Source organism: Scardinius erythrophthalmus (genome assembly GCF_964197995.2).
Source record: "Scardinius erythrophthalmus genome assembly, chromosome: 2".
Taxonomy (NCBI): Eukaryota; Metazoa; Chordata; class Actinopteri; order Cypriniformes; family Leuciscidae; genus Scardinius; species Scardinius erythrophthalmus.
In genome coordinates, this window is record NC_138222.1 from 8,766,000 (window position 1) to 8,790,936 (window position 24,937).

General features: G+C 38.0%; 2 protein-coding genes across 3 annotated transcripts in view; both read right to left on the minus strand.

Moving 5' to 3' along the window:
* phlpp2 (PH domain and leucine rich repeat protein phosphatase 2) overlaps positions 1-17,556 on the minus strand; it is a 62,685-nt gene extending 45,129 nt beyond the window's left edge. The window contains exons 1-3 of the mRNA XM_081354114.1: positions 17,251-17,556; positions 13,781-14,058; positions 5,909-6,042 (exon numbers count right to left, since the gene is read on the minus strand). Coding sequence (XP_081210240.1) covers positions 5,909-6,042; positions 13,781-14,058; positions 17,251-17,427 — 589 coding nt within the window. The 5' untranslated portion in view covers positions 17,428-17,556. The remainder of the gene's footprint in view (positions 1-5,908; positions 6,043-13,780; positions 14,059-17,250) is intronic.
* Positions 17,557-20,430: 2,874 nt separating this feature from the next.
* ap1g1 (adaptor related protein complex 1 subunit gamma 1) overlaps positions 20,431-24,937 on the minus strand; it is a 31,135-nt gene continuing 26,628 nt past the window's right edge. The window contains exon 23 of one of the 2 annotated variants that reach the window (XM_081359255.1): positions 20,431-24,287. In XM_081359255.1, the coding sequence (XP_081215381.1) occupies positions 24,186-24,287 (102 nt within the window). In that variant the 3' untranslated portion in view covers positions 20,431-24,185. The remainder of the gene's footprint in view (positions 24,288-24,937) is intronic. The other variant, XM_081359256.1, reaches the window with a different exon arrangement.

Sequence of the window (24,937 nt, forward strand, 5' to 3'; positions counted from 1 at the left end):
GCCATTATCATTATAGTTGTGGCGTGGACTCTGCTATTCTTTTAAATTTAGAGCGACTTTTAAAACTATTGCCCGGTTTCACAGACAAGGCTTAAATCTAGTCTCAGACTAAAATGCATGTTTAAGATGTTTTAACTGAAAGCTACATGCAATTACATATCTTAAAATATGTCAGTGCCACTGTTTTGTCTCAGAATGCACAAGAATAATGCTTTTTTTCCTAAGGCAGGTTTAACAAAAACTACTTAAGTGTCCTAATTTAACTAGGGCCTTAATCCTGGCTTAATCAAAGCCCTGTCTGTGAAACCAGGCCTATATCTTTATTGTTAGTTATTGTCTTTGGTGTGAACGGGCCTTCACTCAGGTCAGGAGTTTTTACCACAAAACGAGTGGCCAAATCAAGCCAGCACCTAAGCCACCAGCCTGAACTCACTGTGAAGACAGTAATCTCTCTCTCTTTCTCTCTTCCTTGATTTATCTAGGCATTTGAAGAGCTCCAATGAAGAGTCCAAAAGTCCAGCTGCCACTCAACTGCGATTTCCACCAACTGGCCAACAAACACCTTTGCTGAAATGAGATATTCCTGAGATACTGAGGCACAACTGTAAAATTTATGACATCATTTAAGACATTTTACAACATCAAAGATAGGATTTGAGATGATCAGGACTGGAACGGTTTACAACTAAGAGCTGATACTACTATTAACTTGTATAATTTCTCTCCTATAATTAGTATAGTATCACTCTTTCATTGCACAGTAGTTCAATATGGCACTGATTCAGGGATACGGACATGCTCACTCATCCTCAAAATATGCATTCATACTGTATTTAACACATCACTATCACTGAATCTCTCGCGTTTTAGTGGAAATCACAATGGATCACATGATACATTATTACCGCAATACTGTGTTGATATTTTTATTGCAAGGTGCTGATTTTTAGCAGCTTCGCTGTACCTTGAACCTCTGCTGCGAACAATTACACAATGATACACCTTACAAAGATAAAGGCATTTCATCACTGACACCTCAAATTCACTCTGCTCTACATCTGTGATTGTCTACGCACTATTTATTCTGCTACATAACATGTAAATCATATTCATCACACTGGCTGCTTCAGTGTCGAAATATATAGGATATTGTATTAATTCAACATGAGAGAGAATTCTTTCACACACAGTTTGACACGTTTCTCCACCCCCGTTTGATTGACAGGATACAATCGGCCCTGATCATCAGCTGTTTTTTATAACAACTGATGGCCGATAGTGAAAATAATTTCTTTAATTGGCCGATACATTGGTGCATCCCTAGTTTAAATTTATATTTGCAATTAACTGAACTTTAAAGTGATTTTGATCCACTTAAGTAGGACTTAAGTCAACTTTATATATAATTTCATAATTGCTTCCATTTTCTTTGAAATATGGTAAAAATGTATTTATGGTAAACTAAAATATACTTTAATGAAATTTCTATTGAAACTTTTATGTCATGTATTTAAATATATTTGTAACTACACATTTGGAATGATGAAGATGCAATTTAGCACATTTAAAATCCATTAAAATAAATTTTCGTATGCGTTTTTTCGTATTCGTCATTCGGTGGCTCTGAATTGTCAAAACACCATTCAAAATGCTTGCTATGGATGCGAAAAACGCCGAAAATCGAACCCGATCCGAATTTTTTTATGACGGACGAAAGTGTCGGTTTTAAAGTTGAAACATTTATTTTAATATATTAACATTCAGACGTGCATTTCAGAGTCAGAAGTGTGCAAGGACCATAACACTTTAAAAAAAGTATTTAAATGTGTTAAGAAACAGTTGTGAAAGTCTTAGATCGAAATTTTTAATTATTTAAATATCTAATTTTTATTAAGTTTTAATAATATTTAATTATCTGCAAGTAGTTTTTTTTTTACTTAAGATTTGAAGTACACTGCAAGTGCACAATCAATACATTTAAACACAAAGAATATCATATCCACATAATTGTTTTACACCTAAAGAAATTAAAAGTACTTTTCATAAAAATGCTGTAAACTCACATTTGTTCTATTTGTTATATCATGGAGGCCGCCATGTTGAGATCAAATAACCAGCGTCTGTCATAACCTGACCTTCGCATGGTTGTTTATAAAATATTTTAGTTAATTTCATAATGCTTTAGCTATCAATAATACTGAAATACTCTTAGCTGTATTTATTTACCACATTTAACAATTTTCAAATCTAAGTTGCACCAGATTTCCACAGATTTTCAACCTAATCAGCGCATAAAACATATCCATAAAATCCATCTGGGCCTGATCATGGGTAAAAATAATAGGGTCTGTGAATTATGAAGCTCTAAATATTTATATTAAATAATAATAATAATAGTATTTCTGAATGAGACACAATGTGAGTGGAACATTCAGCACCTACAGGTATGCTAACATGGTCATGATCACAAATAGATTTTCATTTATTCTCACATGAGAACAGAAACCGTCATTTCAAACGCAGTGCAATTTGTTATACCCATGAAACTGTAAAGCCTTGCCATGTAAAATAAACACAAGTAAAAATCAATATGTGGCATCAGTAGACAATGCAACATTGTGATAAAGTACTATTATAAAACTATACGATATTGATCGTCCTCCTCACCTCTGAGATGTAGGGAAGGTTGTTTGGAGGGTTTAGGACAGTGAACACACAGAACTCTATTCCGCTAGTCTCACCTGTCCCCGGAGTCACAGTGTACAAATGAGGAGGATGCAGGTCATCTGTTCAGTCTCCGTGGCTATATATCAGGCGGACGTGCAGGACTGTACCTCACCACTATGGCCCTGACAGGACCTGAGGATGAGAAATGGTATGTCTCCGTTCCTCGGCGGCCCTGACAGATGGGCATTTACTCACTGCCCCGGACCAAGGGGAGCCGTGGGTTACTCAAGCCCAGAGAGAGTCTGTGTCTAACAGCCACTGCTTAAATACACTCAGGAAGGACATGATGGAGGACACATTCCATATGCAAGGAATTTTCATTTCAATTTTTATAACGCTTTCCATTATGTAATGCACATAATAATACGCACGATTATTATTACAGCTCATGCGTAAGGTTAGGTACAGTATCTGAACCAATGTTATTTACTGTATATATGAAGGTAAGGAGTGGGTGTGAGAGAGAGGATGGGAGCGGTAACAACCAGGACCGGCAGCGTGTGATGAAGCACACCTGAATCTAATCGAGCCTCCTCACCGCCGCTTATTAAATATCAAGCAAGCGTAGCGTCAGTTCTGGCAGTTCTCGCATCAGATGACACTCAGAAGATCCACATCTATCCATAGGAATACGACACCTATCACAGCATCCATATATAAGCTCCTTCAGTATTATCAGCAGCTATCGCGTTTCTCAGGAGCGAATTACCCTCCTCCATCCCCAGCTCCTCCTCTTGTCCAGTCAGGATATGGCCTTCTGATTCCCCATGAATCAGACTAAATTCTCGAAATATGTTGTACATTAAAATGAATTAATGATATCTGCAATACATTTATGTTGTTCTGTTCTGTTTACCCTAAGGGGGGTTATTGCTGCTCTTCCTGCTCTTATCCATGCCAGGCTTGCCCTGAACAGAACCACACCGCCAATCCAAACTGTATGCTAATTGTCAATCGTATTTGACGATAGTGTTCCTGACAGAAACGGAGTGTGCCGCTCCTCGAGAGAGCGGTCTCTTTTCCCAGTGCATGCATGCTGGGGTCCTCGAGGGTCCAGGAAGGGAAGAATGGAAGGATTCCCTTATGGGAAGACCGCCTTATGGACTGAGTCGCCGGACCCGTGGTCCAGATGGGAACACGTTTTGGCCGACAGGTTAGGATGCCGGGCCGCCACTCACTCTCGTCGCAGCCTCAGGGAAGTTGAACTGCTGAGGACAAGCCACTACCCCTCGTGCCCAGGACCAGAGAGGGGAGCGCGTGTGGCCACCGGACCCCAACCCCTTACCTAGACCCATCCGTACTGAACACTGCCCCTCCTTCACGATACCCCGGCATGACAAAGACAACCGATCCCCTGTTTATTTGGACACTTCATTCCCTTTTTGGACATTATGTTTTATTTTTTGTTAAAGTCCCCCTGTAGTCAACTGTATCCCTTAAAACTCATCTTTGATCACCAAAATGATATATATTTAAACGTTTTTTCCTTTTCCTATACTAAAATTCTACATGCCTTAAAGTAGCTTGAATGTACCTCTACACCCTTGCCTCATTTAGTATACACGGTTCGATGAATATGGAAATGAGCCCCGCCTCCACTCGCTCACACCAGCTCAGAGATCCACTCGTAGTTACAAGGTAGTTTGTGACGTCAGAAACACCAGCGATTTCAAAACGCGTTTTTGAGACTGTCTTTGGTTCACTGCAGTTTTAAGAAGAAAATACTCAGCAATTGTTTTGACTTGTGCATTTGTACATGGTTTGTCTTAAAACATATTAAAAACACCACATAGACATATAAACAAAATTAAAAACTTTTCCGAAGCCTGTCCGTGGCTTGACGCCACACCCATTGTGTCTGTCTTTGCTCCTCTTGTCATATATATATATACAAACACATACACACACACACATACATACACATACACACCCCCAGCCAAAAAAAAAAAAAAGGTTGCCGTTTGGATTTAAATAGCCAAATGCTTAAGAGTCTGCGATTGGATCATATTGCTGTGATTATTATGTTTCTAGCATGTTAAATGTGTTAAGACACATCATGGCCATACTCCAGTCAAGGATGACAACGTCAAGATTCATCAGGCTCAAATTGTGAAAAAATGGTTTGGAGGGAGCATAAAGAATCATATTCACACATGAAATGGCCCCTCCAGACCTTAAATTCATTGAAAGTCTTTGGGATGTGCTGGAGGAGACTTTACAGAGTGCTGGACTCTTGCATTGTCAATACAAGATCTAGACCAAAAATGTATGCACCTTTGATGGAAATAACATAACATTTATTTCCATCAAGAGGTGCATCAATATTTTGTATTGATATACATTGACATAAATGCATGTAATTATGGTGTGTGTGTGTGTGTGTGTGTGTGTGTGTGTGTGTGTGTGTGTGTGTGTGTGTGTGTGTGATTATAGAGAAAAATAATAGAGGTAAATAAATATAAAAAAGGTAAATTGCAACAGTAGTTTTCTATTTGTTTTGAGTTGTTACTCAGGTTTTCATTCTTGACAGAGATTGGCAGTAAAAAAAAAAAAAAGTATGATGGTATTACAATGGATATCTGGACTGTTTTGGACATGCCATGGTGCGTGTTGTTATGATTTAATGCCAAAGCTACTGCATTGTGTAAACAGTACTTTTTTTCTAAGAACTAGAAGGAGGAAAAACACATTTTGCTGATGCTTTTTTCAATCTTGCTCTGCAACCTCAAACAACCTATCACATCATCAGAAATAGGTTTGTACATGATGGATACTGGAACAAAAGCATAATTGGCATCCTTTGTGTGACTGTAGAGAAAGAGCTAGAATCCCCTCAACACTGATGTTGACACACACTGATGCCTAACATGAGAAAACAGCCCATTATTCGTTCCAAAGCTGTCAAACCAAAGAGAGAATAGGGAAAAGGGTTGTATATGAAAACACAGATTTGAGCCCTTAGAGTAGTATTCGCACTGAGAATGGCAGGCAGAAACTTTACACGAGCATCCCTCTCACGCGGACACGACAAAAAAAAAAAAAAAAAAAACACGACGGCTCGGGTGGACTTAAAGAGTTTGCTCTGTAAAGCCAGCAAAGTGTTCACATAGCTTTGGGATTTTGGCCCGGTCAACAGAGCTAGCAGTGCCAGCGTTCAGGCTGAAACCGGCCCACAACTCACCACAGTAGAAGCGGATCATGCAGCTGAGGTCCGAGTTGGCGGCTTCCTGCTGGACACGGAGCGGGTCTTCATAGCCCATAGCGGTCAGGTATTCATAGACCATCTGAAGAGGACGCTCGGAGGGGTCCAGCCTCCTGCAAACAGGAGGAGACGCTAGTCAGACATGAGAACAAACTAAAATACAGTGTTCGAAAACATAAAGTGGCATATACTCAAATAAACTTCAGACATACATACACTACCGTTCAGAAGTTTGGTGTCAGTACGTTTTTGTTTTTGAAAGAATATTAATACTTTTATTCAGCAAGGACGCATTAAATTGATCACAAGTGAAAAGAAAGCTCTTATATGTGAATAAAAGACTAAATTAAATCTGTTCATCATATAAAGTGATCACGTCTATTTAGAAAGTTGGACTAAACCACTCAATTCATATGGATTAGTTTTACAATCTCCTTATGAACTTTTGAAGTGTCAAAGTGGTAGTTGCGTAGCTGTCAATGGAGGGGAAGAAAGATCTCAGATTTCATCAGAAAGATCTTGATTTGTGTTCTGAAGATTAACGAAAGTCTTACGGGTTTGGAACTGCATGAGGGTGAGTAATTAAAGACAGAATTTTCATTTTTGGGTGAACTAACCCTTTAAAGCCACAAAACCCCATCTTTGCTGAAGTTTCCAAATATGGACAGACTGGTACACATTATATGTAAAAGGTTTCACAGGCGGTATATAATGTTTATGGCACAAGTTTTGAACATCGGTGATGAGAAAAAAAAGTGCAAATTTCCATGTGGGCCAACACACGACCCAGTGCAAGTATCCTAGCTCTTAACAAGCGTGATAACACACAGGTGTTTCGATTTAAGATCAGACTCTATCCTAACATCCTCCAGCAGTGATTCTCCCTCAGAGCTGGGTGTTTTCCCAGCCCGGCAGACAGATAATATATCCCAATCCAGAGGGATCACGTCTAGTCCAACTCAATATCTCAACATTCATTAAAGCGCTGAAGTGAAAGAGCACCAAGCTCATGGCGTCTGACAATATTCCCTTTAAACAAAGCAAACAATCAGTCTGCTGATCTGTTTCGATGATCTGTTCGTGATGTGACGGCATCCTGCTTTTTATTAAAACTGTCTGGCCTCATATTCATCCACCTTTCGCAGCGCCGCCGCCTTTCCCTGATTAAATCGTCATCTCATTTCAACGCTCTTATCCTGTTAAATAAAATGGTTTCACTTCACAATAAGGTCTCATTATTTAACATTAGGGCATGTTTACACGACAACGACGTACTTAAAATGGAAGTCTTTCCTTTGCGTTTCTGAAAAGTTTCTTGTATAGACGACAAGTTGTCAAAACGATCCCCCGTTCACACGGATCTGAGAAAACGACTAAAAATGCTGTATTCTGCTGCCAGTAGATGGCGATGTCACTCTGTAAAGAAACTACGCATATATAGACTCAACACGTAATACGCATGCGCATGATGTTACGATTTCACAAATTACCGTTTTTGTAGTTTACCGTGAGACGATAACGGTATCTTTTTCAAAAACGTACACTTCGAAACACTTTTCAAAAGTTTGCGTTTTCAGACCCCTGAAACGGCGCTGTCGTGTAAACGAACGGCCAAAACTCATAAAAAAATTTCAGTGTTTGGTTGAAAATGGTGTCGGATAAACACCCCCTTAGTTAATGCATTAACTTACATTACAAATTGCGCAGCCCTACAAACAAGTACAGTGAAACTGGAGCTTTAAAAAAACTAATTTTGGAATTTTATCAGGAATTTTCATGGAGCTTTAAATTTTTTTTTTTAAAACATTGAAAATATAATCAGGAATTTGCAGTCCAATGTTTTGTACACAACCAATAAGTCTTCAATATTTTTTGGTCAATTTTCCCAGAAGAGAAAGTGTGATTTTAAATGAAATAATAGGAGTATAATTGCATGTAGATGACCTTAAAGACACAAAACCCCATTTTTAATTAGGTTTCCAATAACAGTAATTCACTGTCCAAGCCCCATAATCGTCCAATTGCGCAGCGCCGCCACCTTTCACTCCCTGATTAAATCGTCATCTCATTCCACCATTCTAATCCAGTTAACGGCTCCTCGTTGCTCCGAAGCAGATAAACCAGCGGACAGTGCAAATCCGTGACCCATAGCCTACCAGAATGCAGCTGCTCTGACCCACATGCTTGCCAACAGACCTATCAGATGTCCTCGTGTTAAAGCAGAGCAGGGGTCCGTCTGAGGCCCCGCACCTTCACGCTGAAGCCTGATTCACCTTTGCTCTTTGCTTTTAGAGGCAGAGTGCAGCTGACAAGGACACTTTAGAGATTTAATGCTTTCTTGTTGCTTACCTGAAGTGAAATAAATAGCAGATCTGAGTAGAAAGCACACACACACACATCAGCAGATGTCCCTGTGAGCTGCCCTAATGTGCAGCCTCCTCACAGCTAATTCAGCTTAGCTGCCTGGCTTTACCTCGGCTCAGGGCTGGACTGCTTCCTGTGAAATGATGTGATTTCAGTCATCTCAGCCGCAGCCCAGTCATTCCCAGGAGGGCAGAGAGAGGGGAAAGCATGACTTGCTTCTCTCTCTTTGTCAGGCACACCTTAAAAACCACCACAGACACTACAGATGACACGCACTCTGAGGAAAGCACAAACCCGCCTCGAGAGCGCGTGGTGTTGCAAACGCATGTATATTCCTTTGTTTTGCTGTTATCTTGCAAAGCCGCTATTGCTAATGTTCATAATTTAGGGTTAAACGTCCTTGCACACTGAGTCCGAAATTTTCGTGGGCGTTTTTTTGTATTCATCATTCGGTGGCTCTGAATTGTTAAAGCTACACTGTGTAGGATTTTCTCCCATCTAGCGGTGAAATTGTTTATGACTACCAACTGAATATTACTTTCTAGCCCCTCCCATTCCGAGGGCGTTTTAACTCCTACGGTGGCCGTATTATTTCAAATCTGCCAGCAGTCGCGAGTAATCTCCCCCTCGCATTCGTCACGGTGCCACTGAGAGTAAAAACGCGAAAGGCGAAGCTTGAATTTCCAGGTCCCTCTTTGGCTAATGTATTTTCAAGATGGAGGCGCAATATGGCTGCCGCCATTCGAGCGACTCGCTCTTATGTATTCTAAATGGCAGATTCTACGCTTACGAGAATACTTGATTAGTTGGTAGAAGTAATTACACATTAATGAGCACATATCATTTTGAAAAAACAAAGTGTTTTTTGCTAAGAATCAACTTAAATTACACAGTGTAGCTTTTAAACACTCAAAATGCTTGCTACGGATGCGAAAAACACAGAAAGAGATCGAGCACAGATATCGTTGTAGTTATCATTCTTGGTGTGAATAGGCCTTTAGGGGGGTTACAAAATTTGGAAATCCAGATTTTAGTTCATTAGGGACAGTTCACACTAAAATGAAAACTCTTTCATCAGTTACTAATTTTTAACCCTGTATGACGTTCTTTGTTCTGTGGAAAAATGTCTCTGTTGTTTCGTCCATAAGGGAACCAACATTCTTCAATTCTTCACTCGTATTGTGCACAAGAAAGTAAATTATGTCGAGAATTTTCATTTTTGGGTGAGCGGTCCCTTTGAAAATCTCTGCTTGTTCTAGGAACGGGAAAACATGACTTGCTAATAGCTATTGGTTTTGAGGAGATTGTTTATATTCTTGAGGGCAGAATATAATCAAATAAATCTGTGTAAAAGATCCACATTTAAAACTTTCAGGAGTACACTAGCATATCCACCTCATGTTTCAACGTGGAAGTTATTTTCTGTGAATGTGCGATACGACTGAATCATTAGCAGCTATAAGTAAAAAACTACAAGACTAGCATAGTGCAGTAAAACTATCTGAACTACAAACAAGCGTGTTTTTGGTTAAAAATTAATCATAATTAATTAAATAAATTAAAGGGGCTATATGTAGAATACAGAAACCCTTGTTTTTAGCGTCACCGGTGGCCGTTAAGTGAACTGCAGCCAGAAACATACCGCTCGTGCACACATATAACGTAGTAGAGAGTTTGTTCGTGATTCAATTACCTGATATACTCATGGCAAAGTTATTTTTCATTTTTCGCTTAGAAGTAAAAAGAAGTTGCAAATACCTTTGCAGCGACACACTATTAACGAACATCCTGACGCCATCCACGCTACTGAGAGCAACGTTTAGATGAATATGTAGCCTAAATATGTGCTGCTCACTTTCCTCTCAATAAAAAAAGAAAAAAAAAGAAAAAAGTGGTGAGAAAGCAGCAGTTAAGAAAGCATCTGATCGTAGCGATGTGGATGTATTTGCACCAGCTCTACAATTCACCGGCATCATGCCGACAGACGAGGTTATTAACATTACACTGTTATGATCATTTGATTATAACGTATATTTGAGACTATAGACTATATAGATCTAGCTATGTGAGACAAACAATTATGTTGATATAAAAACTGCCTTATGTGCAACTTAAATGTTTGTACTACTAAGTTTTAGCTATTTGAGTGTTGATGATTAAATAAGTTTAATTAATTAATTAATTATTAATTGATTATTTCTTTTGGGTTTCGTTTTCGGCCAAGCCGAATTAATTTTTGGTTTATAAAAAAGATTTTTAGAATTTTTATTTCAGTGCATCCCTAATATTTTCACTGTTACTATTCCATAAACACAGAGATGAGTCAGGCTTCAAAAATAAACCATCAGCAAGACATAAATAGAAAGTAAAACATCATGCTGTACTTTCTATTTATGTCTCTTGTGAATCAATGTAAATAATAATCCGTTTTTAAAAACTGACAGAGCACATCCTTTAAAACCAGACAATGAACATCAAATGTCACAGATCTTCCTCTTCCTGTCAATATGTCATGACCTTTTAATTGCATCAGTTGGCTTGTTGATATTTTCACTGAAAAATGAAAATTTTTAAAATGTTATTTAAATTCTTTATCTTTACAAAAAAACTTATTAGGATTTCAATCTGAAATGCAGCTATGATGCCACCCCATGATAGCTATAAATTCTCACTCACACTTAACGATGACATACTGGTCATTTGTTTATAATTTTTAATTATAATTTCCATGTTCTAAAGTCTTTTTTCCACAAACCTCATCTGTGTTAGTCAGCTAGATCTATTAACAACAACATTGTCACAGGAAATTAAATCGTCACAGGAAACCAAATGTTTAAGTCTGCAATGTATGGCACAAAAACAAATATTTATGAACAATGAAGACATAACCTTGTGGAAGGTGAAAAGAACAATTTTAAAAAGAGCACTTATGACGGGTATACTTTAAAAGAATATACAGTACTAAAGTACGAATGAAATGTTTGTGGACACTTAATTGTTGATTTCATTTAAATGAATGGTATTATAGTTTAAATTTATATGAAATTTAGGCCTGGTAGACAGGGTTTATATTAAGCCTTAGTTCAATTAGGACATTTAAGTAGCTTTCATATACATGCCTTAGAAAAAAACATTTCTGGTGTGCATCTTGAGACGAAACAATGGCACTGACATATGTTTTAAGATATGTCAGAACAAGTTGCTTTCAGTTAAACAGCTCAAACATGCATTTTAGTCTGAGACTAGCTTAAGCCTTGTCTGTGAAACCGGGGTTTGAGTAGGACTTCAGCGCATCTATATATGCGATTACATAATTATTTAATATTATACATTATTATCTAATTCATTGTCTTTGAAATATGGTTAAAATTCACTGCTAAATGTACTGACAAGCATTTATAGGGAACTAAAAATATACTTGAAAATCATTTATATTAGAACTTGTATGTCATGTATTTAAATATATTTGTAATTACAGAGAAAATTATATCGTTGGAATCACTTTCAGAGCGATTTTTTACAGCTGATCGACAATAAAAACATTGACAGCCAATTAAAGAGTTTGAATAAACAGAACAATATACTGAGTTAGTTATAGTCTTGGTGTGAAAGGGCCTTAATGGGATAGTTCACCCAAAAATAAAAATGCTGTCATCATTTACTCACCCTCAAGTTGTTCTAAACCTGTATAAATTACTTTCTTCTGTTAAACACAAAAGATATTTTGAAGAATGCAACCAGAGAGTTGCTGGTCCCCATTAGGACCGCCCAGAGACCGTCTGATTGACATGTAAAGCAACCAATAACAGTTCATTTTGTTCCTCATTATGTTTAGAGGTGTGAAAATGTAACGTTGATGTCCCCACAATAACAGACCGGTGTGTAAAACTCTTGGACGTATTTTAAAGAGTCTGCCGCGAACATTACATACTTCACATATATTTAGTTGCTCCTGATAAGTGCTCATTGTCACAGTTATGAACACGACAGCCTTCTTTTTCCATGAGGGGGTTTGGCACCACGGCATCTTTGTTTTCAAGTGGACCGTTAAAAAACGCGACACCTGTAGAAGTCAACCAATCAGATGATGATCTCAAAAATCCTGAAGTGTTTCCAGTTAAGTGCATCAGACATTCAGCCAGCGGTCCATGAGCGCGACGTCTGAGGCTGAGACTAGTCCCCGTTGACTTCCATAGTATGAAAAAAAAATACTATGGAAGAAATTGGAGACTAGAAACTGTCTGGTTACCAACATTCTTCAAAATATCTTCTTTTAAGCTCCACAGAACACAGTTTTAATTTTTGGGTGAGCTATCCCTTTAAAGGTCCCGTTCTATGCCCCTTTTCACAAGATGTAAAATAAGTCTCTGATGTCCCCAGAGTGTGTATGTGAAGTTTGAGCTCAAAATACCCAACAGATCATTTTTTACAGCATGTTTAAATTGACATTTTTTGGGGCTCAGAAAAACGAGCCGTTTCAGTGTGTCCCCTTTAAATGCAAATGAGGTGCTGCTGGACGACCCAGGGGGCGGAGCTTCATGAGCTCGCGCTCAGTCTGTCAGGAAAAATTCATCTCACGGAATGATGATAATATCAGAAACTCTCAGTAACGGCGTTCATTTCGAGTCGGACAATAATGCCTACAGAGTCAGATTGCTGTATAGAGATGAAACAGGTATAGTTTAGTAGTTTAATTACGGTTATTATAACGTATTTGTCATCTGCTTGTAGGCTATGTATCCATTATTTATTAATAGCCCACAAGTCTGCTGTCTGAATGATGATCAAACATGTACTGATGAGTTTAATAAAGTTTATTGTACATCACACAAAAGATGAAGCGTCAGTTTTACTTCAGAAAATCACCGTAAGAGCTGAGTAAACACAGTAGGCTAAGTTATAAGAAGTGCGCAAGTAGCCAGTAGAGTTGAGGGAGCATTCCTGTGGGCGGAGGTTAGTCAAGAAACGGTTCTGGTGATGTCACCAATGCAGGATGTAGAGGGGTGTAGTCCAATCGAGCCGTTTTTTGTAGTCAACTTCTGTTAAATAAAATATCTCGCTTGGCATTGAACTTTGAGCTTTATAATTTTACAGATATTATTTATGCTCTAACAGCAACATTACACACTAACTAAAGTTTGAAACATGGAATCGCATGCAACGGGACCTTTAAGACACTAGCTCTCTCATCCTTCCATTATCCTTAATGTTGAACCCTGAGATAAGACAAACAGGTTCATAACGACGTTATTTTGGAGGATCATTAACATTTATAATATCAAGAGGAGCAAATAAATAGCTAATCCTACAACTCATGTAGCCAGTCATTTGTAAACAACGAGCCTGTGATATTCACATTGTCATTTCAGATAAAGCCCCTGAAATCTGTGTCTGGTCCGACTGTTCCACAGCGCGAGCCTGATAAGGATCATTATCGAGATGAGACCACGTCTAGCCAGAAAATGACTGTGTGTGTGTGTGTGTCACCTGATTAAGTCCCCGTGCAGCTGCAGGTAGAGACCCTGCACGTCTCTCTGAGCGCACAGCTCTTCAGCGGTGGTGTTGGTGGAGCACAGCACCAGCTTCAGGTCTGGCTGAGGGGTGGTGGAGGTCTGGGGGCCCGATGGTGGAGGCTGAGGCTCCGAGGCCCCGTAGAGGCACACACACCCTCGATGAGCGTCACCCTTCAGCCAGTCCCGCTCGCGAGAGCCGAACCGCGTCTTCCGGGTCACGCAGCCTCGACTGCCATTCCTCTTCATGTTACGCTGTGGAAGAGAGTCTTGATTAGATGCTGCTCGTGTCTGTGAAATTATGCCCTTCTAGAAATAAGGCCAAATAAAGTGTTTTAGAGCACAAATCAGTCATTGGAAACCATCCCTTGTGGTAACCACAAGTTGGTGGCTGTCGGGACTCCACCCTGTAACACAGAGCCTGTCTGAGAGACATCAGGTTTTGTTTTCAGTTGCAGAGAACTACGGCAGCCCAAATATTTACCCAGGGCACAAACGCCCTGGAGGGATGTGCGAGTCCAGATAATTTCGGAGACGCCGTGGCATTAGTCAGCCTGGTGAAATCATTTTCACTTAATTTAAGTGGGCACTAACTTTAGCAGCACAGGGTGTGCAAAACAACACTGAACCTTTCAATGCAAGGACAAAACAAAACAACTTATTTTGTGTTCCACAGAAGAAAGAAAGTCATACGGGTTTGGAACAACCGGTTAAAATAATAATGATAATAATACATAGAAGAAGATGATGAAATTATGTTATGTTTATTGATTTTTATTGATTTCTTTGTAATAATAATAATAATAATAATAATAATAATAATTATTATTATTATTATTATTGTATTTATTATTATTTTTATTATTGAGCAACATAATAACAATAATATTTTTTGTTTATTTATTTTTATTGATTTATTTGTGATGATTATTATAATTAATAATAAGAATAATTATTATTATTATTATTATTATTTAACCAGCTGTTCTAAACCTGTATGACTTTCTTCTGTCGAACATAATAATAATAATAATAATTATAATTATACATTTTTATTGATTTATTTGTAATGATTATTCAAATAATTTATTATAATAATTATAATAATGTATCATAATTATTATTATTGATAATAATAAAACTTTGTTGTTTATTTATTGATTTATGTGCAATAATAATAATAATAACCACCATTATTATTAATATTAATATTATTTATTATTTAATACCAGTTATTCCAAACCTGTAAGACATTATCTCTTCTGTTAAACATAGGAATAATAATAATAAATAGTGTTTTAATATTTAATTAAAATAACTGTCTATTTAATGTTTTAATACTTTTTTTATCACTGCTAAGTAATCCAATGGTGATTAATATTTTTGGTTACACTTTATTTTAATGTGTCATTGTTACAGTGTAATTGTATAAGTACTGAGTTATAATAATTAACTACATGTACTTACCATTGGGTTAGGGTAGGATTAGGATTTGGGTGAGGGTTATTGCATGTAATTATGCATAATTTATTTTTATTACTATGGTAAGTACATGTAATGTAACAAGGACACTTTTTCACAAGGACATTTTTTTTTTAAGTTTTCAGGTGATCAGCTGTTATTTAAAAAATTAATTAAAAAATAAAATTTAAAAATAATAATAAACATCTTAAAAAATCTCTCTCCACTTCAGTAATTGTTAGTTAAAGTTTTTTATTATATTAAACAATAAGACTTAAAATGATATCATTAAAATATATCAATTAGGGATGTTCATTTCGGATTTTTTTCCTGACTGTTAACTGATGCTTGTTAACCAATAAGATTATGTTAAATTAGAATGAAATTAAATTAGAATGGATGAGTGTCAGTAGTTTACATGGACCCTAATAATCCGATTGTAATCAGACTAGCCTATCACAGTCAGAATAAAAAAGTCACATGTAACCACGTCAATCGGAATGAATTGACCAAATCTGATTCAAATTTCATTCCAATTGTAAGTGGTGGTTTAAACCTTTTCTAATTCGATCCAGAAACTCTTGATTGGATTGAAACTGCCCGAAATGCATTTTTTGTGCATGTGAAGGATGGTGTTTTCCATCGATACTGGAACACGAGTGAAGTAGCCTACAAAGCCTATACATGATAAATAATAGTTTTTTATCCAAATACATGAATGCTGAATGCGAGAGGCTTTGTGAGCCCAACGCCGGTTTCTGTTTCACTTTAAATTAATTAGTTTTGGCTTGACATAGCTACTTATATTTTTCATTCTTGTTCTGTTCTGAGAGTGATGGAAACTAAAAAAGCTGTTTATAGTGTTCATAATGTTTGTAAACATTGAGCCTTTTTCTGATTGTAACAAAAGGAGACATTGCTTACATGACTCAATAATTTTATGTGTGTAGCCATTTTAAAACCAATTAACTGATAATATTAATTGTTCAAATTGGTTAGTGGTTAACCAGTTAATTATGAGCATACCTAATATCAATTAAGCAGCCAATAAATAACTATATTACTATTACAGGACAAGGAAACTGGAACAGGTTCCTGCAAACAATTTTTTTGAATCACTTTTCGCCACTTATTGGAAATTTCAGTCATATATGAGACAACGCTTGGCATACACTTTTAATAAGTGTACTTAAAAACATAGTCATGAAAGTGCACTCTATTAAAGTACACTTAAGTGGTCTTTTATTTATTTGCAATAACAGTTCATTTTTAAGTACACATTCAATACACTCATTTCTCAAAAGGGCAGGCTGATGGTCAATCAACAAAATCTTCACTGAACTGACTGAATCAATCAGAGTTTTGTCAGATATAGGCTAGTTTTAAGAAATACATGATAAAACAGCTTGCCATACTCAATACGCGTTTAGGTTAAGTAGAACTAGACTAGTTTTCAGTTGTCATTTGTCAACGCAACAGTCAGGGCGCGATTGCTGAAAAACAGACCAAACTCTTCCATCTGACGCAGGTGTATATACACCGAGATAGTAGCAATTACAAAAAGCGCCCTGTGCGTGTGTGTGTGTGTGTCTGTGAACGCCCCCTAACAGGTTACAGGCGTTATACAGAAACTATTAACTGATACAGCCAATAAAACATCAAGTGATAACAACATTCTCCATAAACCGACATGGCATTACTAATCCAGAACATCTATTATCACAGGCTGTCCCACAAAACCTAGTGAACCGCCTAGATAGACAGCAGCACTGGGCACCATAGGATGCCCGCTCAGCTCACAGATAACGCGCCTATGATGCCCAAATACGCTGTCTAGGCAAGGGAGCTCGCTAGGTTTTGAGACACGGCGGCGTGTGAAAGTGTTATAGAGATAATTGCTGATGCAGTTCACGGATTCACGCGTACTTTGGCCCTGGTGCCTAACAGCAATAATGCTGCGACCTAAATAGAGCTGGAGCTGGTTACCTTTAAAACGCGTATTCCTGTTCCTGCTCGGGCTGTCGGTGCGGTGGCTCGGTCATGCAGCGCCGGGTTCAGCGCTGCTCCTCTGCCCGCCCGGCCATCCTCCACATCAGCTGCATTTCTCCGCTCCGTGTCGGCACTCTGGAGGAGCGACCGCGCTGTGCTTTTCTCGTCCTTCATTTCGCCTACATTTGACGTTTTTCAGCACATAAATCCAGATGTAGAAAAGCCACTGGCGAGTGATAAATTCCAGTACAGGAGGCGGTAGAAAAAGCCCATCCTGATTTGATGAGACGCCATAGTGGGACTGAAGCTCACGGCTGTCAAATAAACCCAATCAATAAACATAAGGGGGCGGCGCTACTTATTATTCATAGACGCCTCTCATCCTGTACTTCCGGTACTGAATTATTCATGAGGACACTTAAAGTCCCCATGAAATCAAAATGGAAGTTTTGTGGCTTTTAGTATGAATTTTAGCCTTACTGTTATCTGCATTGAAAACAATGACAAAATTCGCATTGAGACACTTCAGCTTCTCATCAGATTTTCTGTCCAATCAAAGCTCTCTAGTCTAGAGTGTAAAGCGTCCCGCCTCATACATTATAAATAGATTCTAAAGCTGCGGCTAAAATCGGTCACTTGTTCACACGTTTACTATTCTCTATATGGTGAATGACACTTAGTGCACTATATAGGGGATTCAGACAGTGTAGATATGCTTTCCATTGGGGCAATGAAGTCTGGTTCAATGTTAGTGTCACGTGAACAGCGCAGACACGGTTAGCACACGATAGCACAGAGTGCATCATCTGCACTTACCAGAAAATGTATCGGACCCATTTGAATTCTGCACTGAATGGTAGGCTATATTTTAAAGCAATATTGAGGAGATTAGGAGGACTGCGACTTTAGCGAACTTAACGGCTCTGGCCGAGCTGTGATCTAAACGCTATTGGCTATTTAAAAAAAGGGGAGGAGCCGTTCAATATGTCCTGCCCTGTCTTCCTGTTTCAGTGGAAATTACGTCAACATATTAAATAATGCTGTGTGTTTCAAGGCACAGGTGGCCTTTAAGCTGAAACTGGTTATTTGAAATGGATCGTATTAAAGGGGTCGATTAGCCAGTTTATTATCAGTCGCATTTTATTCAGAATTCAGCACAGGTTGAACTGAATACGCAGATAAGAGGAAAAACAAACAAACAAAAAACGATGATTGTAGACCATAATCAATATCTATTTAGTTCCTACTGTAAGAGTTTTCTGATAAACATTAAAATTACACTTCCTTCATCAGTTTGTATTGTTAAAAGATTATCAGGTCTGTAAATCTGAGATTTGGAGTCATACTCTCTTATCGAGAATCACTGAACTGAACTCTGCTACCCATACTGGAATGATTAGCTCTTCTTGTGAAATGCGTTTTGGTTAAACTTTAAACCCAACATGTAGCACGCTATAAATCACAGTCATATTGAGATACATTTTTACGTTAAGTCTGCGATGGTAAAAACTAAGTTGGGGTCACATGAGGAAGACCAGGAAGAAATGAGAATTGAGGAATTTATGGGTGTTTCTTCAACTGTTAGAATTTAAAGGGATAGTTCACCCAAAAATGTACATTGTCATCATTTACTCACCCTCGAGTTATGCAAAACCTTTATTTTGAAGGATTTTGTATAACCAAACAGTTGCTGGTCCCCATTGACTTCCATTGTATTTCATTAATCAAGTAAATTGGGCCCATCAACTGCACCCATTTTCTTCAAAATATTCTCAAAAAGAAATTCATACAGGTTTGGAACAGCTGGACCCGGTGCCCAAAGAGCCTGAAATGACACATACGACATGTAATGAGTGAAAGAATGAATGCAAAATTAAGGTAAATGTGAGCAGAACTTTTTTATTGTGCATCATTTCCAGTCAAGCTCTAATTCTGTTGTTGGACACTGGAGGACAAACTTAGTTGTTAATGAAAGAAATTCCACGTTTAAAGGTGTTTCTGTAACTTGAGTACAAATGCTGAGATGGAGACAGACATGTGATCACATAACTATACTAAAATTATAGCCTAAATATTTAATAACGTTTTCTGATCTCGTCCCTGCAGATAAGGCTTCTAATCCATGAAGTGTCGAGGGTAATTTGTATTAACCTTTACGTTCTGTTTGAGGAAGGCCTATGAGAGAATTGAATAGTTTAAATCAGTAGTGCTCAACTGGTTGATCAAATTTTATGTACCGTCTACCTTTACTTAACATACACATTGTTTAGTCTATTACTGATGAATAAACAATATAAGGTAAGGCTATTATTAAAAATTATTAAAATTCCCAACTATTTTTGTCAAATTTAGTAAGTTGGTAGCCTATGAGCCACCACAGTCTTTACAAAATAACACAAAATGAAAATAAAGTGGCATTTTGGGATTACGGGAACAACAGTTGCATGGTAAATGCACAATAAAATGAACTGTGTAATAAAACATATGGACATTGATCTTGATGAACAGAATGAACATCGTCATAGCTAGCAAATCCTTCCCAGCTGACAAGCGAAGTACCGGCTACGTAATTTATTGGTACTTTTCGGTAATTTAATGATTATTTAACTACGTAGGCCTTACTACAACATTGCATACTCGTAGTTTCTTTTGCGCTTTATAATGAAGTGACGTACAGCGCGCGCCGCCGCATTTGCGCGCGGAATTGAAGAGTGCGCGCGCTACGGCTGAAAGGACAGGAAAGTTCATAATTCTTTTTAGAGACTTTTTATTACGAAATTACGACAACATCTCAACTGACTGCAGATACTGAACGAGGACGACGCATTTTTCTTCAGGCACTGAATGGAAAATAATACGTTGCTTTTTCATTTATTATTTTTACAGAACTGCAGTCTGCTCAGCAGAATATTAGAGGGTAAAGAAGATGAAACACAATAGAATATGAAAGGTTATTGTGTAATTCAGTCTCCGTTTGACAGGACACATCAGGAATAATTGTTTTGCCTCGGCTTCCATGACATGAGCTATGGCAGTTTTAAAGTTGAACACAAGAGGGTGACAGCAGATCCCGTTTCCAAGCCCAAACTACTAGATCATCCAGAATGGTGCATCACAGATTCTGTTCAGTTACAACTGAAGAAAAACATGTATTTCCAAAGCACAACAACAGACATCAAGTTTGACTGTTTTATTATTTCATTTGATCATTTTCTCCAACCCAAAGACATTAATACACAGCATAAGTCTAAAATATCCCATGTCATTTTCATCCATCACAAATTCTTTTCAGTCTCAACACTCATTCCTCGAGAGGACATGGGACTGTGATTCAGTTCAGCATGTCAGACTCATTGGGGTCATCCAGCCATCCTGCACAAGGTCAGATGTGGTTGAATAGCAAGTGTAAAATATCTGAGAAGGGCATGTATAGATACACTTCAAAAACAACCGATACCTTTACAGATTACAAAGGGATTCTGATGGAGAAGGCAAATCGTCCAAGCATGTGATAGTGTCCACCTGGTCAAACGGTTACACCCAAACAAATGATGCTCGATTCCCCCTGACCACTTCCAGCACACAGAAAACCTGCTTCTCAATGAAGATTAATGGAGAATCAACAGCATATTTTCCAAATCTACAAAGGTCTGTGCATGTATCGCAAGATATAGTGAATAGTGGTGACTTAAGAATTGAAACTTAGCTTGCATTACCTCAGGAAGTTTACATAAAGAGTAGAAATGACAATATTTACATGTTTTTTTCACATGCGGCTGAAAAAAAAAATCATTGTTTGGTGTTGGGAAACTTGCTGAGAGACTTGGCAAGTTTACAGATGGATATTTCACCCTCTTCAACACACAATCACCTTTGCCTGACAAAGTAGTGTAAGAAGAAGCAGCATGACTGGGAAAAAGTTGTATTTTGAAACTTCTTGCGCAGTGCAATTTCAAAGCCATTTACTATTGTTATGCACCTCACGACCGCAGGCCGCCGTTTAATGTACCACCCCCGCATTAAGTTCACTCAAGAGTCACCGAAACACTCAGGGATTTGGCCATGATTTCACACCAGGGCATTTTATCTGAACTCCATGTGCTTCAAAAAGACTGTTTGGGAGTATTGGGCAGATGTGCGAGTCTAAAACCCATGGAAATACCGGTAATGTGGTTTATGGGAAATCTGTAACAATGAACTTTGGATTTGAGCTTACCTCCACATATCAATGTTACTATAAAGAGGTCTGAAGGTAGTTCACGTTATTCAAAACCTGTATGACTTTCTTCTGTGGAAAAGAAAGTTGAAAAACACAATGAAAAATCAATAGGGTCCAATCTGGTTTTGGACTCAATCTTCAAAACATCTCACGTACCACACAAGTCAGTCAGTCAGTCATACAGGTTTGGAACAACATGAGGGTGAACAAATAATGACTATTTATTTTTTTGGGGTGAACTACCCCTTTAAATCACATTATTATATCTGAATAACTGGGAAGAACATGAGAAAGAAATCATCTCCAGGCCACCATATCGAGAGGAGAAATTACATCTGTGTCTATATGCAGCATTTCATTCTTTCAGTAGTACATGACTGCGATACACATCTACCGTCTAAAACAAATGCGAACTCCAGATCGTGTGCACATTACACCCCCCTAACTTGAACGTCATAGGTCTTCAAATGGGATTTTTATTTGATTTGATCTTTTTTATGCGTTTTACAATTATATACAATATACAGGCAGCACATAGTACAATTTCTTTCCAATAAACAATCAATCAATCAAACAGGTAAGTTGTTAAATTAGACTATTTTCTGAAGGAGAGCTTCAAACATTATACACTGTGCAGTACTGAAAGGAAGTCTTAGAAAACGGGATCTTAAAAAGGGATGAAAAGAACAAGCCGATGCATCTTAAAAGCCCTCAGTACTGTATGTACAGAAAAAGCCAGGAAATCGAAAGAATCGCAACAAAAGACAGACAAAGCAGCTAATAGAATCAAGTCGTTTTTCTCCATATACATAACATTGCTAAAATATATTTCCCAAGCCCAAAAGAACACCTTGATTTGGTCACCAGACTTGGCGAATGTAATTACGCAAAGTGATGAAGATAAAAAAAAATTGAAGAGCAGCGAGAGATGACGTGAGGGTGCGGACGCTAAGGGTTTCCACCGAGCATTTCAATGACTTGAAGAAGCGGTAAGTACTCTTTCAAGTTGACAAAGACAACAAAAAAAAAAGAAGACAATGTGAGGTATATTCAGGTTAATGTTGCGAACTGCCTTTGGAAGCTGCGAGAAGAGACAGCCTGCACACGAACTAACACCCGCTGACAGTACGCACTTGATATTTGAGTTAAGACGCCCTCTGAATGAGAACTCGAATGAAATGACAGCAAAACAAAAAAAGTCCTCTACTCTTCAAACATCACGTTCTCGCTCTTCCTGTAACGATAACCGCTCGTCTCGCAGACGTCTGAGGGTTTTCTTTTAACCGTTTATGACAAAGGCACATTGCTTCAAATCAGGCAATAATTCTGAACTTCAAATCACTGCAGAAAGTCAAAACAACAAAAGAAAAGTCCATTCAGTGCATATAACTACATTCAGGAAGGCCTTATATTCATAGTCTATATTTACAGCATCTATGCTGACCATAACTTTCTTATACGTCGCAGGGCCTCTATTTGTGTTAATTTACTAAAAAAAAAAAAAAAAAAAATCAAATTGAATTTTAAGATCACGCTGTCCAACTATATTTTTAATAGGATCCAATCTTTAAGGATTGTGCTAAAATCAAACTTCTTTAGTGTAGGCTATTTTCAATCTATATAAATGCATTTCAATATTTAAAAAAAAACAAAAACGATACAAGAACACACCATCTGTGATGAGTAGAGGCAAACAAACTAACTATATGCCAAATTAAGGGTTTTGGGGGAAATGAGTCTACTGGGTGATGTAATGCATACAGACAGCAACAAGCAACACTCTCAAACTCCCATCTTCTCATCCACTAAACAACTCCAGTTTACCTCGAATGGAGACGCTCCAGTTTCATTGTCAAAGACAAAAAGCTGTCCAGCTTAAAAAGAATAAATCACGACTCAAGTGATGATTCACGTGATGAAGGTTAAGCACTTCTGGACAGATCTGTTAGTGTGAACATTACAGCTGGCAGACACTGTGCCGAACGTTGTTTCCAGAGCATTCATCTGGTATACTTTATTATAGGACATTAGATCAACCTTACACGAAAATTAAGAAATGCCATGTACAATGAACGATAATTTAAGGCGCCATCACAACCCATTTTCCTCTTGATTCTGAAATGCTTAAGGTGCAAATGTTCAGACTTTGCAATTTATTCAGTATGTTGTTGTTTTTTTTTCTCCTTAAAATAAACCAAACCCATTAACAAGATTAAAAACATGGAAAATTCAAACAAAACAGACAAATCAAACAAGCAGCTCCGTTGTATAGTGGCCACGAGTGACGTGTTTTCCCCAGTGTACGGGCCCTGGGCGGCAGGGTGAGCCGGAGTGTGGGACGAGTGCACTACAGTGAGAGGATAAGTGAGAGTGCACAACGTTAAGTGCAAGTGTGAGAATGGACATTTTGCACTAATCCCGAAGCAGAGAGAAAGGACAGACGGGCAAAAAAACTAAATTGAAAAGATATGCATTCAGATATTTGTGATTTTTCTTCATCATTGTCGCTGTAATCGTCATCATCATTAGTCTTCATACCATCAACTCTTGACTGTGTCAGGAAGATTCCACTGCTTCCCATGCAACCCCAGGGCAGCGATCTGTGGTGATGTCACGGGGGATCATTTGGGAATGGGGAGGGGACATCTTTCCCATAGTTCCCTTGCTGGGGGGGAGGGGGGAGGGGGTCTTTAAGATTGAGAAGGGTAGCAAATCACTGCCAGGACTGAGGGGGGAAATTGTTGACCTCGGCCAGGTCTTGTACAGGAGAGCCTTTGTGAGTGTATGTCAGCTTGATCCGCATTCGCAACTGTTGCTAAAACAAAAGAGGAAGTCAGGCACATGCGGAAGCAGAGGTGTGCAATTCTATAACATGTAAATATCAGTCACTAATTTATTTTTCTGGTAAAAATTGAGATCTTCAGGTTTGCTTTGCTTGTTTGTATTATATGACTATATAAGAATAGCCTAATAATAATACAAATAGTTTATTACTAAATAAAAACAAAATTAAAGAAATATTATTATTGTAATTTCACTGTAAAATTAAATCAAGTATTTAAGAAAAACAACTGTATTTTACAGTACTAATATTTCTTCATTTACACAGTCTTTGCAATTTGATAACTGCGTGATTTCAGTTTTATTCCGATAAATTATGCAGTCCTGGGAAAAACATGACTTCAGCACAACTAGCCTGATCAGATTGTTCTCACACATTTGATTTCAAACCAACGTCTCACTGGCTGATTTTTCAGCATTAACCTTCATTTACATTGTTTCTGGAAAGAGGGAGGCCGTTAACATTAATCGAAACTTTTTCTCTGTGAATGCAAAACCACACGTGCTGTTTGTGGTGGTTGTGTTGCAGTGTTTTTCTAGGGTGCTCCTAGACTTATGACACAGCCTAGAAGGAACAATTACATTCACAGGGTAAAGTCACTCCATGAATTCGAATTAAAGGAG